Genomic DNA, 15,223 nt, shown 5'->3' with positions numbered 1-15,223 from the left:
CCCCTGCTCCCCCCTACCCGCCATGCCAACTCATGTTCCCCGCCCACCCTGCACCACCCTCCCGCCCCCCCGATGGCCCCTCTTTTTTAAAAGTCTGCGGAGTCTTGCCAATTCTGTGAAAATCCGGACCATGTTACAATGCATATCACTAAAAGCGTTGCCACAGGTTTTCTGCAATTTTGCACTGAACTGGGAGCTGCTCAAACTTTTTTTCAACAGATGAAATGTTAGCGCTGTACTGCTTGGTGCACTTCTGGCTACTGCAGGGTGAAACAAGAAGTTGAACTAATGCAAAAAGAAAAGGACAGCTCCAGGGTATTTGGTGCTTTATTCAATTTTGGATAATTTATTGAAGGCAACAACTGCACAACATTTGATTAAAAAGATGGATAATCAGCTGCTACTAATACATTTTCCCCTTTGATCTGTGACCGACATCTTCAGCCTCATCTTTTATGCTTAAAGCCTATTTTTGACTGAAAAATATACTCCGGGCCCTCCTGGCTTTCTCGATACTTTCGAAGGTTGGCACTCCCTTTGGCATGTCAAGTAGGCTTCGCTCTGTATCAATTATGTTCTCCGCCTCGTCTGAAAGATAAAATGAAACCCAATAACCATCCATTTAACTGTCAAGTGTGTATTATCGAATAGCTGAAAATATTAAGTGCACACTTGTATGTCAGGAAACTGATGCTAAATGTGAAAGTCCACACACTGCCTTTTTTGATAACTTATGCAGTGTTCCCTGCTTATATAGAATATGATGCGAATACAACATCAATGTTCTGTAAGCCCAGGGACGACACTATATTTTTTTATAAGACATAAGTCAGTCAATGCAAAAGACTGAGGATTCATTATTATATCTTTAAGGCAAAACCCCTAAATATATCTGGCTGAAAAGCAAACCAACTGCAGAAAACTGCTGGGCACGATGCGAGTGGCAGATCTTAAAATTGGGAGTTGACATTGACTGATAAAAATGAAAGAAGTGGGGCTGAATAATTTAAAGTATGTTTTTAGTAGAAGAGCAAAAGACAACATGCATTGAGCAATAGAATGCCATCAGGGGCCCTTATAAGGCCAAAGCTATGCTAAGAGCTGTGCTAAAAATTAAGGCCTTGTAATGACTCGATGGGGCAGACAGATTTCAACAAGAAACAGATAAACTTTATTACAGAGAACTTTTCAGGTGCTGCATGCTCGATCAGGACTCTCATCAGGAAGCCCCATCCCCTGGATTGCCCGCATTTAGGGGTCATTAGTCAGAGCCTCCCAGAACATCACGTGACCCCTGATAGGCAGCAGGAGAGGCTATACCTTCAGTGACTACAGACCTTAATGAACTTTCTCTTCACAGAAATTCTAAAGTAGTATTGGGACAGGAACAGGAACAGGTTATTCAGCCTATTCATGGCGTGTGTGAAATCAGTTAAATGAATTACAACTTGTTCTTTGGAACCACGTTTACATCTTTGTTGGTTTTGTTTCCTTCGTTGGCATTTTACAAAACGAAGAGAATTTCAAATCTAGATTTTTAGAGGTGATCAACTTTTTTCAAATGGAATGACTGCAAGTGCTTAAATCTAACTGACCTTGTGAGATGTAAAATATCTTGTTCCCACTTTATCTTGTGGGACAAGTGGAGTCCCACAGGGGTCTGTGCTGGGGCCTCAACTTATTACAATTTATAATCAATGACTTAGATGAGGGGAGTGAAGGGATGGGAGCTAAATTTACAGATGACACAAAAATAGGTAGGAAAGTATGTTGTGAAGAGGCCATAAGGAGGTTGCAGGGAGATATAGATAGGTTGAGTGAGTAGCAAAATTCTGGAAGCTGGAGTATAATGTAGGAAAATATGATGTTGTTCACTTTGGCATGAAGAATAAAAAAGCAGAGTATTGCTTAAACGGAGAACAGCTGCAGAATTCCGAGGTGCAGAGGGATCTAGGCGTTCTAGTGCATGAGTCACGAAAAGTTAGTATGCAGGTACAGCAAGTAAATAAGAAGGCTAATGGAATGCTATCCTTTATCATGAGAGGAATTGAACATAAAAGTAGGGATAAAAGCAAAATACTGCGGATGCTGGAAATCTGAAACAAAAACAGAAAATGCTGGAAAAACTCAGCAGGTCTAACAGCATTGGCGGAGAGAAAAACAGTTAACGTTTTGAGTCCGTATGACAAGAAGAGTCATACGGACTCGAAACTTTAACTCTGTGTTTCTCTCCACAGATGCTGCTAGACCTGTTGAGTTTTTCCAGCATTTTCTGTTTTATAAATGTAAGGATGTTACGCTTCATTTATGCAGGGCATTGATGAGACCACATCTTGAACACTGTGTGCAGTTTTGGTCTCCAAATTTAAGGAAGGATGTAAATGCGATGGAGGCTGTTCAGAGGGGGTTTATTAGATTGATACCTGGAATGAGTGGGTTGTCTCATGAGGAAAAGTTAGACAAACTGGGCTTGTTTCCATTGGAGTTTAGAAGAGTGAGGGGTGACTTGGTTGAAGTATATAAGGTCCTGAACTGTATTGACAAGGTGAACGTGGAAAGGATGTTTCCTCTAGTGGGTGAGTTCAGAACTAGGGGCCACAGTTTTAAAATTAGAAGTCGCCCTTTTAGGACAGAGATGAGGAGAATTTTTTCTCTCAGAGGTTTGAGCGATTTTGGAACTCTCTGCCTCAGAAGGCGGTAGTTGAGGGGTCATTGAATATTTTTAAGGCAGAGATAGATAGATTATTCTTAGGCAAGGGAATCAAAGGTTATCGGGGGTAGATGGGAACATGGAATTCAAGACACAAACAGATCAGCCCTGATCTTATTGAATGGTTGAGCAGGCTTGAGGGGCTGGAAAGCCTACTTCTGCTTCTATTTTGTATGTTGTATGTATGTTCATGTGGGAATGCAGTAATTTCAGATTTTAAACACAATCAAAGTCAGTATTCACCACCTCACCCATTTTATATTTTAGCCCATTCTTCAGCAAGAATTAAGCTGTTGCTTGCATTGTTAACCACAACTGGGTGTCTTTGTACAGTAGACACATACCATTCACCTAACAGCCTTGTTCTACCACTGATTTAGATCTGAATCTTCACTCCATGTCCCCATCCTGGTTCCATAACCCTTAGTACCCTTACCTAACAAAAATATATCAAGCTCAGGTTTTACATTTTAACTGACCTGCAGCCTTAATGGCTTTTGGGGGAATGGGTTCCAGGTTCCCACTACAGTTAGTGTGAAGAAGTGCCTCATGACATCAGCCTTGAAACGCCTAGCTCTAATTTTAAAGTGGAAACAGTTTCACGCTATCAACATTTGATTAGAAAATACCAAAAAACTATGTGCATAGACATCAATCTGAACTGATGTTAGTAGTGCATGGAGTCATGTTATGTTTATATGTGTGCATATATGTATATAAACAGACACACAATAATCCAGCCTAAAAGGCAGTGCAAAAGCTGAAGGGCTATTGTTTAGGCTGATGACAACCAGGCTGCTCTCCAAGCTATAAGTTGCAAGTGGAAAAGTCAAGCAGCTAAGCGAAGGACAGAGGAACGCACAAACTAGGAAGGAAATGTGAGATGTTCACTTAAACTGCCAAATGTCCTGCACCGATTCCTGTGGACAAAACTGCAAAAAATATGTTTAAAAAATGTGAATTGAGTTGGCCTCAGTGGCTGACACTTCTCTTTGCTCACTGACAGCGTGATACAGTAAGGAGAAGGATTACATAAGTTTGTGTACAAACTCTGGGCTGCAGCCCGACGGGCTAGAAAATGAAAGAGTGACTGCTAGTTAAAGATCAGCTAGATTTTGGACTTTTACAATTAGTTTACTTATTCCAAAATGCAGTTGGAATATTTCAATGCTTGGAGTTATTTCAACTTATATTTCCTGCTTTCTCCTTGTTCTGGCTATGGAGGTGTAATGGGAGATCTGCGTGTTTATCTTAACTAGGTTGGTCTGTGTTGACAGCCAGGAATTTGATTTTTTTACCTAAGTTTTAAATACTGACCTTATTTCTTAACTTTCACTAAAGGCGACTTGAGTTCAACATAGAAAAGGGTCTGTACAGGACATGTAATTAGGTGATTGCCAAAAAAGCCTGAGGCGGCATGACCTTTTTACATAGCGAGTGGTTAGAATATGGAATGCACCGCCTGAGAGTGTAGCGGAGGCAAATTCAATCATGGCTTTCAAAAGGGAATTGGATAATTATCCGAAGAGAAAAATTTGTCGGGCTACGAGAAAACGTGATGGAATTGGACTGGCTGAGAGCCAGCACGGACATGACGGGCTGATTGGCCTTCTGTGTTGTAACCATTCTATGATACTCTTCTCAGAAGTTGCTCTTGAATTGGGCAAAAATTATGAGAGCAAGTTTAGTCAAAAGTCCATGATCACTTTTTGAATACCAAGTGTAGATAACTCCCTCCCTTGACTCATCCAATAAAGTCACAGATGTACTCTTGCTGTATCTTACCTTTCATTCTTATCATTAATGTTCCGTATGCCAGATCAAATTGATAGGCAAGAATGAAGCTTAGTGGAACGATAGGAAACAGAAATACCGGTGCCCTCCTCTTCATGGCTCTGCACAGAAAATAGCCAAGGTCAAATTTAAATTGCTGAAATTTGTAGTAAGAAACACTTGTTTCGTGGAACTTAATATCGCGCTCCTCTAGCATTACTAACTGTGATTAAATATATTCCTGGAGGTTTCATCCCATGACTTGCCGTCCATGCTCCAGCCATTATTCAGCCAACATATCCATCCTTGTGACGCACTGCACTCCGACACCAACTGGAAAGCAAAAAGGCTCATTGCCCAATTGGATGATGCTTAGCTGTCAGCCAAACAGTCTTTGTACCCCCATTTTCCACATCTTTAACTGGTAAAGAGGAATGTTGAAAGAAAATGCCAAAAAAATCCCTAAACACTTTTTTCGATGTCCCGATGATTTTTCTCCAGGGTTGCACACAGCAGCGCTCTGGAGATTCATCTCCAGTCCTGGAAACTCCAGGCCAATCCTGGAGTGTTGGCAACCCAACTTTCCTCCTGGCTCCAAAATCTAAACACAGGCGCACTGGTGGGCTCTGATTCAGCTGGACTGCCTAGTGCTGTCCTAAAGTGGCAAGCAGAAGCCCAGTTTAATTGGGCCAACTACCAGCTGCCTCAGGTGCATGCACTAACTGCGTTGCAATAGACCCAGGAACCACTGCAGCAGCCCCAGTGATGATGGGAATTGGGTGCTAAGTCATTTCACTGGGCAGGAGGCCTTAAAATTCTATCCATTCAAGAATTACAAAGTGCTTACAACACAGAACAAGGCCATACATCCCCACAGGTCCCTGCCAGTGTCTATGCACCACATGAGCCTCCCTTCATCACTCTTCACCTAACCACATCAATGTATCCTTCTATTCCTTTCCCGCTTCTGTGCTTATCGAGCTTCCCTTTAAATACATCAAAAATATTTGCCTCAACTACTCCTTGCGGTCATGAGTTACTATTTTAACATCCATTACTGTCCTCGAAGTGACCAATGCAAGCTATAGGAGATCGGAAAATGTTTAAAATATTAATAATATTAAACACTAATGCCCTAAATAGAATATGGAAAATTGTGCTGGATTTCAGTGAATCTGGGCTGGACCTGCTGATGCTCTACAGGGCTGAATTCACCAGAATTTTGTGGATCAACTCAATTTTAAGACCATTGGCATATCCTGTGCCGGGATGCTTGGAAACTAGAGTGTGGTCTTTACGAAGTCAGTCTGGCTAAAAACTGCAGATGTAGCCCAGGGAAGCAGTTGGTAAGTAGGAATATGTCTAGCTGACTGTGTCCACTGCCGGGTTGCTGGTTGCTGTACAATTTTGTCTGACACAGGCAACTGAACATGGATGTTGCACACAGGAATGAAAGAAGACCTCACTTAGTTAGTTTTAATGAAAATGATCTCTAAACCCTCAAGGAGACTGAACAGAGGAAAAACACATTTGCGCTGTTTCTGCGGGGTGAATGTGTAAAAACTGTTTCTTGTACCATGTGGGTGGAGGTGGCACCGAGTACAACTCTCTACCAGATTTCCTCTTACCCTCTTCTCTAAGGAGAACAGTCTCAGATTCTCCAACCTACCCACGTAGCTGAAATTTCTCATCCCTGGAACCTTTCTCGTAAATCTTTTCTGCACCTTCTCTAATGCCTTCACATCCTTCCTAAAGTGTGATGCCCAGAACTTGACACAGTGCTCCAGTTGAGGCTAATCCAGCATATTGTACTGGTTTATCATAACTTCCTTGCTTTTATACTCTATGTCCCTACTTAAAAAGCTTAGGATCCCATGTGCTTTATTAACTGCTCTCTCAATCTGCCTAATGATTTTACCTTCACTGATTTGTGCACATATACCCCCAAATCCCTCTGCTCTTGCACCCCTTTTAGAATTGCATCCTTTGTTTTATATTGCTTCTCCTCATCCTTCCGACCAAAATGAATCACTTCACACTTCCCCCTTCCTGTATCTGTAAGCTCCTCAACCCTCTGAGATCCCTCCATTCCTCTAACTCTGGTTTCCTGTGCATTACATATTGTCATCACTCCAACATTGGTGCCTGCGTGTTTAGAGTCTAGGCTCTCAGCTGTGGAATTCTGTCCCTGAACCTCTCCTCCTGTCCACCACTCTCCCTTCCTTTAAGACACTTCTTAAAATTTACCTCTTGAGAAAGTTTTTTCCCACCTGTCCTAATATATCCTTACTTGGCTCAGTGCCAAATCTTATTTGATAACATGCCTGTGAAGCACCACATTAAAGGCGCTTTATAAATGCAAGTCATTGTTATTGTGATCACAGAGGTAAACACTGTCAAATAGTAGTGTAATCAGTTGTGTTCTGATGTCATTTGCAGTAATTACTCAGGAGTGCTTTGAGTGACAGTCATAATAGTTATTCAGTTTTGGATTCCGCTATTACTTCACCTCTGATTATGAGATTTAAGTGAAAATAAGAGGCAATCCATAATGTTCTTTGCCTGCTTTCACCTTATAGCTTAAATATCTTAAAATGAGGAGACATACTACTTGTTATAGGGGACAATTAAAGAGTTGCAATCAATGCTTTCTTAAAAAATCATGCTGGACCAAATCTTCCGCTCTGTATATCGCAGAGATGCAAACATCAGGACTCTACAGAAGCCCTGACATGTGGAGCTACGTGGGAATTGTCCGGGAGGTTTCAATTTCTGATGGACAGTTTGCCTGCTGCCAGGAACCTCCGCAAATGTCTCGGACTCTGAGTTAGAGTCGGGGACTTTGAACAGTTCCGTGATACTTACCTGGGTAGTTACCCAGGAAATGTTAAACAGATTAAAACCTAGTCTAACATCTGGGTAACTACAAACCTGATCCCCACATCACATCCCCCCCATCCCTCCCAAATCACGTTCCCCCCCTTCCAACCCCCGACCCCTGACTACCCCCCGATCCAGCCACACTCCTGACCATCCGACTAACCCCCCCTACCAACTGCGACTATTTCTAGATTACTCACCCTGTCTACGCCCCTGACCACCCCCTCAACCTGAGCTAACTAACCCCAAAGCAGACCTGACCTTCACGACTACCACCCCTGACCACCCGACTAGTTTTCTGGTCTGACCCGTAATTCTACCCCTGACCACCTGACTACAACTCCCGACCCGGCTGCCCTCCTGACCCAACCCGACAAGCTCCTGACCAGATCTGACTACTTCCCTGACCACTTGACTACTACTCCTGACCCAACTACCCTCCCGACCACCCAACTACCCTCCTGACGCGACCCAACTGCGCCCCCCGACCCTGACCTGATTACCCCCCCGAACCTGTCTACCCCTCCCGACCACCTGACCACCCTCCCGGCCACTTGACTAACCACCCCCGACCTGACCCCTCACGACTACCCCTCAACCTGACCTGATTACCCCCACCAACCCGACTACCTACTTACCCATCTACCACCTTACCCCGCTACCCACTCAGCATTTACCCACCTGCCCACCCCAGCTGAATATCCATTCACTCACTCATCCACTCACCCATTCGCTAACATTCAGACTGGACATTTAAACTCACCATGCGTGCTCGTGCTGTAAAAAGGGGCATGTCCTGTCTTCCCCCAACTCTGCTTCACTCTGATGGAGTTCCACGAGGGACGCCATGCTGCGCATTTCTGTGAAATCTGGGATCGGGAGACCGTGATAGAAATGCTCAGCAGCCTCAAGTTGGGGGAATTGTCAAATGCAGCAGCAATCCGGCCACTATTTGCATTCTGAAATTCTGGCGAATATTGGTACTTCACAACCTTATCCTTGTGCCCATGTTAGTTGGAGCATTAGTAATATGGCATAGTCCAGAGATCTCTGAGTCAGCTATGTGTAAAGGATGCTTAATCAGGCAATCATTTTGTGCTATAAGATGTTGCTGTAATGATAAAGCAGTCAATGACCATAAAACAAAAATGAAATACTTACCCTAATGTTAAACCAATAGTTGTAAGTCCAAAAAAACTTCCAAAGTACTTTATAAATTCACGGGACCATGCGATCTGCATTGCCACTTGTCTCTGTCTCATTTCATCTTGCATCAGAATCTGCCTCTGCAGCTGTAAAAGGCGACACAAGCAATATGTTAATCAGAAAACAAATTGCAAACTGCTCTCCCAAATCCTAAAAAAAATGTTTTCTTTCCCCAATAAAACTAAGTAGCTAGCCTTGAAGTTAATGTTGTGTTTAGGGATATGTTATTTATCGGTTACTCAAAATGACATTAGGAAGCACACGAGGAGCATAAAAACCAGCAAATACCAGTTGGTCCGAATGGTCGGTTTTTGTGTTGTAAGTGTAATGTGAAATTATACAGGTACAATAAATATCAACACACTCCTGAGGATCACATGTCTATAAATCTGAAAGAAAATCTCACTGAATAAGATCAAATAGTGTCATCATTGAAGAAAATATAAGTTATTGGTGAATAGCAACAGGAAAAAAAAAACATGTCAGTTAAGTCAGTAGATGTAGAAAATGTCAGAAATCTGGTGGCAAACAACAAAACTCTTATCATCTTCGAGATTCCCTGGCATTTCCTTGCCGATAGCTGAAGGACCTGATGAGGTTGAAACCACTGTCTTCAGTGGGGCCAGTGGCCTATATCAACTTATAGGCTCAGGTGGAGTAACATCCCACCATCTCTGTGGGTGAATACCGAATGAAACAATGAGACCCAAAAGAGGGGCGTACATATAAATGATTTTTTTGGTCAACGTTTATTGTCAATTATATTAATTTGGATCTTCAAATCGTGCTTGCCTCTCAATTACAAGACATTCCAATCTTTTTTAAGCTAATCCTCCTGCTGGATATAATTGTACAAAGTATATAAGCTGCACTCTGACTCAGGGGACTCAGTACAACAGGAAGTCTGAAGAGTTGGTGGCGGGCGCAGGGGTGTGGGGGCAGGGGTTCGAAACTTTATTCAGTGCCACCTGTCAGCATTCACCTTCATAGAATGTTGAAACCTAGGGGGCTACGGACCAAGAGTTGGAAGGTAGCATTCGGCTGGATAACTCTTTCGGCCAACAGGGACATGATGAGCCAAATGGCCTCCTCCTGCACCATAAATCTTTTTATGTTTCTGAGAATTGGTAAGTGCAACTGGGAACTGCCAACTTAAACGGCGTTCAGGCTGCAAGGCCAATTGAATGGCCAATGCACCGTCCTATCAAATGACAGCAGCTGGTGAGCATCCACGTTTCCTCATTTTATGGAGGAGTGCCAAATGCAAGTGGAGAACTCACCCAAAGACAGACAGCAAAATATGAGGGGTCATCACTCAGCAACTCCTTGAGGACAAGACTAGCAGGAGCTTGGGACAGCTCTGACCCATAGCTGGTGTACGATCTGCCACAAGCAAAATAAAGAGAAGAAAATAGCTTGTTTGTGGGTAAAGATATATGTTTATGGAGTGTGCTTGTTTTTTAATGTGTACTACAGTCCATACTGGCGGAACTATGCTGTTGTACGTTCCCACTGAAAGAATCATCTTTAAACATTGCCAGACTCCTTTTTGAACTGAAAAAGATTGGCATCTGTATGTTAAAGCTTTTCTCACCACTGGCTTCCAATCTCTCTCTATTTCTCTCGATGACCATCTTTCTTGTAATGCTTTATGTTATCTATACCAATATGGTCACCACCACCCTTCAACATTACAGATAGTATTCTGAGCCACACAAAAGCCTGCTCCCCCTAAAACCCTCTTCCTCACCAAACTGCACATCCCACAGAATTATCTTTAGGATACCTATTTTTGATTCCAACTCCCTCTACCGCCTCACCTATCCTATTATCTCTGCAATCATCTCCAGCTACATGGCTGGCTGACCTTGTAATCCTCCGACATCAAACTGCAACTTTTCACGCTCTCCCTCTCCTCCACCAATGATGGCCACGCATTTTGGCACGATGCGTGCACATTCTGGTATTCTCTCCCCTGCCAGTTCTGCCTTAAGACTGAACTTCCTGCCTTTAAAAATCTCCTTAAACTGTTCCCTTCGACTAAGTCTCTTTAATCTTTATAATTGTTGATTTATCGTATCCCAGAAGCAAGGGACAAGAAAACAATGCTCAAAAATTGTCAGAAGTAAAGTACAAAATCTTACAGTTATGTGTGGCTCCTCGTGTGCAATAAAGTGTCTCTGAGCATGTTACAATAGGGAGAAATAGGATACAGTGGACACCAAGTGTAGCAAAAGGGAAAATATGGATTGGTTAGGATGAGAAACCAAATACACACTTGAAGAAGAAAGTTTTGAGATTTTCAAAAGCAAGGAGTAAAGTGTCAACTGTGTAGGAAGTTACAGAAGACAGAGGTATAGTAGCTGAACAAGCGGTTGTCAACGGTAGAATGGAAAAGTAAATGGGTGAGAGGAAGATCAGTATTCGAGTCGAGGATTTGCACTGTTACATATACAAAGGGCATTATGAACACAGGGCTATTGAAGCTACGGAAGAATCTAAAAACGAGTGTAAAAATGTAAAATTGAGCACACTAGGGGACAGGAAGCAAGTGGAGCTTGGAGAGGACACTGATGACGGGATGTAATATGGCTGTGGCGTTTTTAATGAATTGAAGTTTAAGCTTGTGGGAGGTTAAAATGGGGAGACCAGAAAGGAGGATGGGCATTGGGTAAGTCGAGCCTTGATTTGGTGAAGACACGGACAAGGGTTTCGACAGTGAAAGGGATGAGATGGAGCAGAGGCAGGCAATGTAAAGCAGCAGCAGAAAAAAAGCCAGTTACTGCACTCAGAATGAAAGAAGGTGTCAAAGCATGTACCTCTGTTGGCTTAAGGTGAAAGCCAAGAAGGTTAATGGAATTGAGGCCAGTTGCATGGTTAGCTGTGTGAAAGAATCACTTCAGTTTTGCTAACATCTAACTGGGGGAGGTTTTGACTCACTCTGGGCTTAATATCAGACAGGTAGTTTGAGAATGTGGCAACAACTCTTAGGCCATAGTGATACAGGTGGCATCTGACCATGGGTTTTTGGACAATGCCACTAAAGATCATTTGTGGATAGTGAAGATCCAGGGGCCCAGGATGAACAACTGAGTACAAAAAGAGGTGACCATATAAGTAAAGAAACCATTGGCACTAAAGCAGTGCATTTGTTGATACAGATACCTGCAGAACCTAGAGAAAGTGAGAGTGAGAGAGAGCAGTGCTCTAGCCATAAACTTTGGAGGATAGATGTAGAAGAAACTGGAATGGTCAAAAGTGTTGATAGTGGCAGGAGACCCAAGAGGGAGTCACTGTCATGCAGTATGTGATGTGTAATTTTGACTGGGATAGTCTTAGGATGGCAGAGAATTCACAGGGGGAGATAGAGAGAAAAACAGATTGGAAGAGCTCGAATAAAGAGAGGTGAGAGTGCCATTTTGAGGCAACAATATGGTTGAGAATCTTGGAGAGGAAGAAAAGGTGCTCCCTTCCCTTAGAGCTTCCTGAATAATTCAAAACTTGAAGGAATGCGACTCCACACTTGTAATAGTTACTTTTTGATGGCCAACAGGTTGATTGGCAGTCATTGCAACTTATCATCTCATTTAATGGGTACTCATGTTTCTACTGGCTAGACCTAACTTTCTATGGCAAGTTTAATGGGCAAATACAGAAAGTTCCCATAACAAAATGAGGAGGCTAAGGGTAAGATGCAATATTTGTGAAGCTCATTGCGAATGCAAATCAAATGTCATTTTTTGAATACTCACATTACAAGAATACTTGAGATAATGGTAAATACTTGATATTAAGAATCCAGTGAAACTTTTTTCCTTTGAATGATGTTACTACTACTGCAGAAAGTGTAATCTAAATTTAATTGCCATGGAAAATTCCACCCTGTTCAAATTTCAAGTTTAAATACCAGGAGGGGACAAACTGCTGGGCTATGAGGAGAGAGCAGGATAATGGGATGAACTGGATTGCTCTTTCAAAGAGCTGGCACAGACACAATGGGCCATATGGCCTCCTTCTGTATTATCCTATGATTCTTTGAAATTCTGTTGAACTGACAGTCACCTACACTCAATTTTGTAGACTAATAATTAAAAGAAAAACAATACCAGGTGCTCAATGCTGAAAATTACCGTTGCTCTTACTTTATGTTAAGTCACACAAGAATGGCTCTATTTAATTCCCATTCATGGAGTCATTTATGGCATAATTTCCTTGTCTTCATAATTAACTGAGACAATTATAACAGACCAGAGACGACTTAATAAAATATTAAAGTAATTAGGTCTAATTTTATTCATTTTGTTAGCACAGCACATGTGTAAACTACAAAGTAACTATTCATATAGCCTATTAAGTATCCTTTTGTTGTAACTAATTTTAGAAGACATTCAAAAGCAAGCTTGGAGTAGAAGATGTTTGAAACAGAAAGCAGATCAATTTACTGATCTGTAATCTCAATTTCATTTGTGTGCAGATGCAAGCGTGAATGGAACCACAGCATGAACCTAGCTGCCAGCATGAGAAATCTGCTCCATGCACACCTCATAGCAACTCTCGTTTCATTTTCAATTTGTTCATGGGGTTTGGGCATTGTTGCCAAGGCCAACATTAATTGCCCGTCGCCATTTGCTATCTTGAACCACTGTAGTCCTTGTGATGTGCGTGCATCCGCAGTGCTGTTAGGTACGGAGTTCCAGGATTTTGACCCAGGAACAATAAAGGAGTGATGATGCATTTCTGTGCTGATACATTTTTTTTTATTCATTCATGCGATGTGGGCTTCGCTGGCTAGCCCAAAATTTATTGCCCATCCCTAATTACCCTCGAGAAGGTGGTGGTGAGCTGCCTTCTTGAATCGCTGCAGTCCCTGTGGTGTACACAGTGCTGTTAGAGAGGGAGTTCCAGGATTTTGACCCAGCGACAGTGAAGGAATGGCGATATATTTCCAAGTCAAGATGGTGAATGGCTTGAAGGGGAACTTGTAGGTGGTGGTGTTCCCATGTATCTGCTGCCCATGTCCTTCTAGGTATTAGCAGTTGTGTGTTTTGAAGGTGCTGCCTGAGGAGCATTGATGAGTTTCTGCAGTGCATCTTGTAGATGGTACACACTGCTGCCACTGTGCGTCGGTGGTGGAAGAAGTGAATGTTTGTAGATGGGGTGCCAATCAAGCGGGCTGCTTTGTCCTGGATGGTGTCAAGCTTCTTGAGTGTTGTTGGAGCTGAACTCATCCAGGCAAGCAGAGACAATTCCATCACACTCCTGACTTGTGCCTTGTAGATGGTGGACAGGCTTTCACGTCATAGCCTTAGAGTTAGCAGAGAAAAGAGACTGTTTTTCATGCCAGGCTAGCTTCAATTTTAAGGCTTGGAAGTGCAGTGTGATATTAGGTTTCATTTAAAACTATTGAAGAAAGTTTCCAGCCCATCTATTCTAATTTAAAACTAATACATTTAGTAATTCAGGAGAACTATATCACAATAAGATGAACATCAAGTGATGCAGTGGTAATGTCACTGGACTAGTAATCCAGAGGCCCAGGTGAATGCTCTGTAAACATGAGTTCAAATCCCACAATGGCTGCTGGAGGAAATCCGGAATATAAAGTTGGTCTTAGTAATGGTAATAATAACAGTAATAACAACTTTCATTGATTGTTGTTTAAAAACCCATCTGGTTCCCTAATGCCCTTTAGGGAAAGAAATCTGCCATCCTTACCTGGTCTGCCTGCATGTGACTCCAGACCCAATGTGGTTGGCACTTAACTGCCCTCTGAAATAGCCTAGCCAGCCACTCAGTTCAATGGCATTTAGGGATGGCTAACAAATGTTTGACTTGCCAGTGATGCCCACATCCCATGAAAGAATAAATTTTAAAAATCATTAAGGGCAACCTTGTAAGAACTCATGTTCTTCCCTAAAGAGGCTGGAGGTGGTCTCTGAATCTTTCCTGCTCATTATTTTTGTAGTGCCCCAAGGATCTATCCCGGCTCCCTCCTGTTCCTCGTCTACATGCGACTGCATCTGAAAACATATCTGGGTTTCACGGCAACACTGATGACACTGAGATCTAACTCAGCGCCACCTCTCTTGACCGCTCCACCACCTTTGTGTTGTCAGGCTGCTTGCCATCATCATGATGAGCAAGAGTTCCTTCAGTTTAACAATGCGAAGACTGGAGCCATTCGGCCCCTGTCACAAACTCTGTTCCCTTGCCACCAATTTTGGAAAGGCAACTAAATAGGGAAAATCACAAACACTTGATATAAAATAGGGCAGAAATGCCACCAGTGGGAGCCAGAAAAAGTATTGAATTGCTTTCCAGTAACACACATAGATTGCTGAGGTACGAAACAAGCTTCTGGATAAAGTTAAATATCCCTTTGTCTAATGTAACACGAAAACCTCAGATTATACAGTGCAGCGATCTTTACTAATTGATTCTTATAACCAGATAGCACATATCAAAAGGTCAAGGCTACAAATCATTCATGTAATATTGTATTCCTTGCTGCTCTTGCTATAATATGCAAACAAGAGTTAAGATAATGGAATCAAAATGCCACCTTTGAGAAATTAATATTCAGAAAGGAAACAACAAAATCGGGGACAAATTCAGCTGATGACCTTTAGAGCACATTGCGTTGATTACTGGCTG

General features: G+C 42.4%; 1 protein-coding gene across 2 annotated transcripts in view; it reads right to left on the bottom strand.

Annotated features, from left to right (window-relative positions):
- Positions 1-309: 309 nt before the first annotated feature.
- plgrkt (plasminogen receptor, C-terminal lysine transmembrane protein) overlaps positions 310-15,223 on the bottom strand; it is a 103,585-nt gene continuing 88,671 nt past the window's right edge. For both annotated transcript variants that reach the window (XM_078570604.1, XM_078570610.1), the window contains exons 3-5: positions 8,525-8,655; positions 4,496-4,605; positions 310-588 (exon numbers count right to left, since the gene is read on the bottom strand). In XM_078570604.1, coding sequence (XP_078426730.1) covers positions 467-588; positions 4,496-4,605; positions 8,525-8,655 — 363 coding nt within the window. In that variant the 3' untranslated portion in view covers positions 310-466. The remainder of the gene's footprint in view (positions 589-4,495; positions 4,606-8,524; positions 8,656-15,223) is intronic.

The sequence above is a fragment of the Cetorhinus maximus genome, chromosome 2, assembly GCF_964194155.1.
Source record: "Cetorhinus maximus chromosome 2, sCetMax3.hap1.1, whole genome shotgun sequence".
NCBI lineage: Eukaryota > Metazoa > Chordata > Chondrichthyes > Lamniformes > Cetorhinidae > Cetorhinus > Cetorhinus maximus.
The sequence above is the reverse complement of the archived record's forward strand: the minus strand, read 5'-3'. Positions and strand labels throughout refer to the sequence as shown.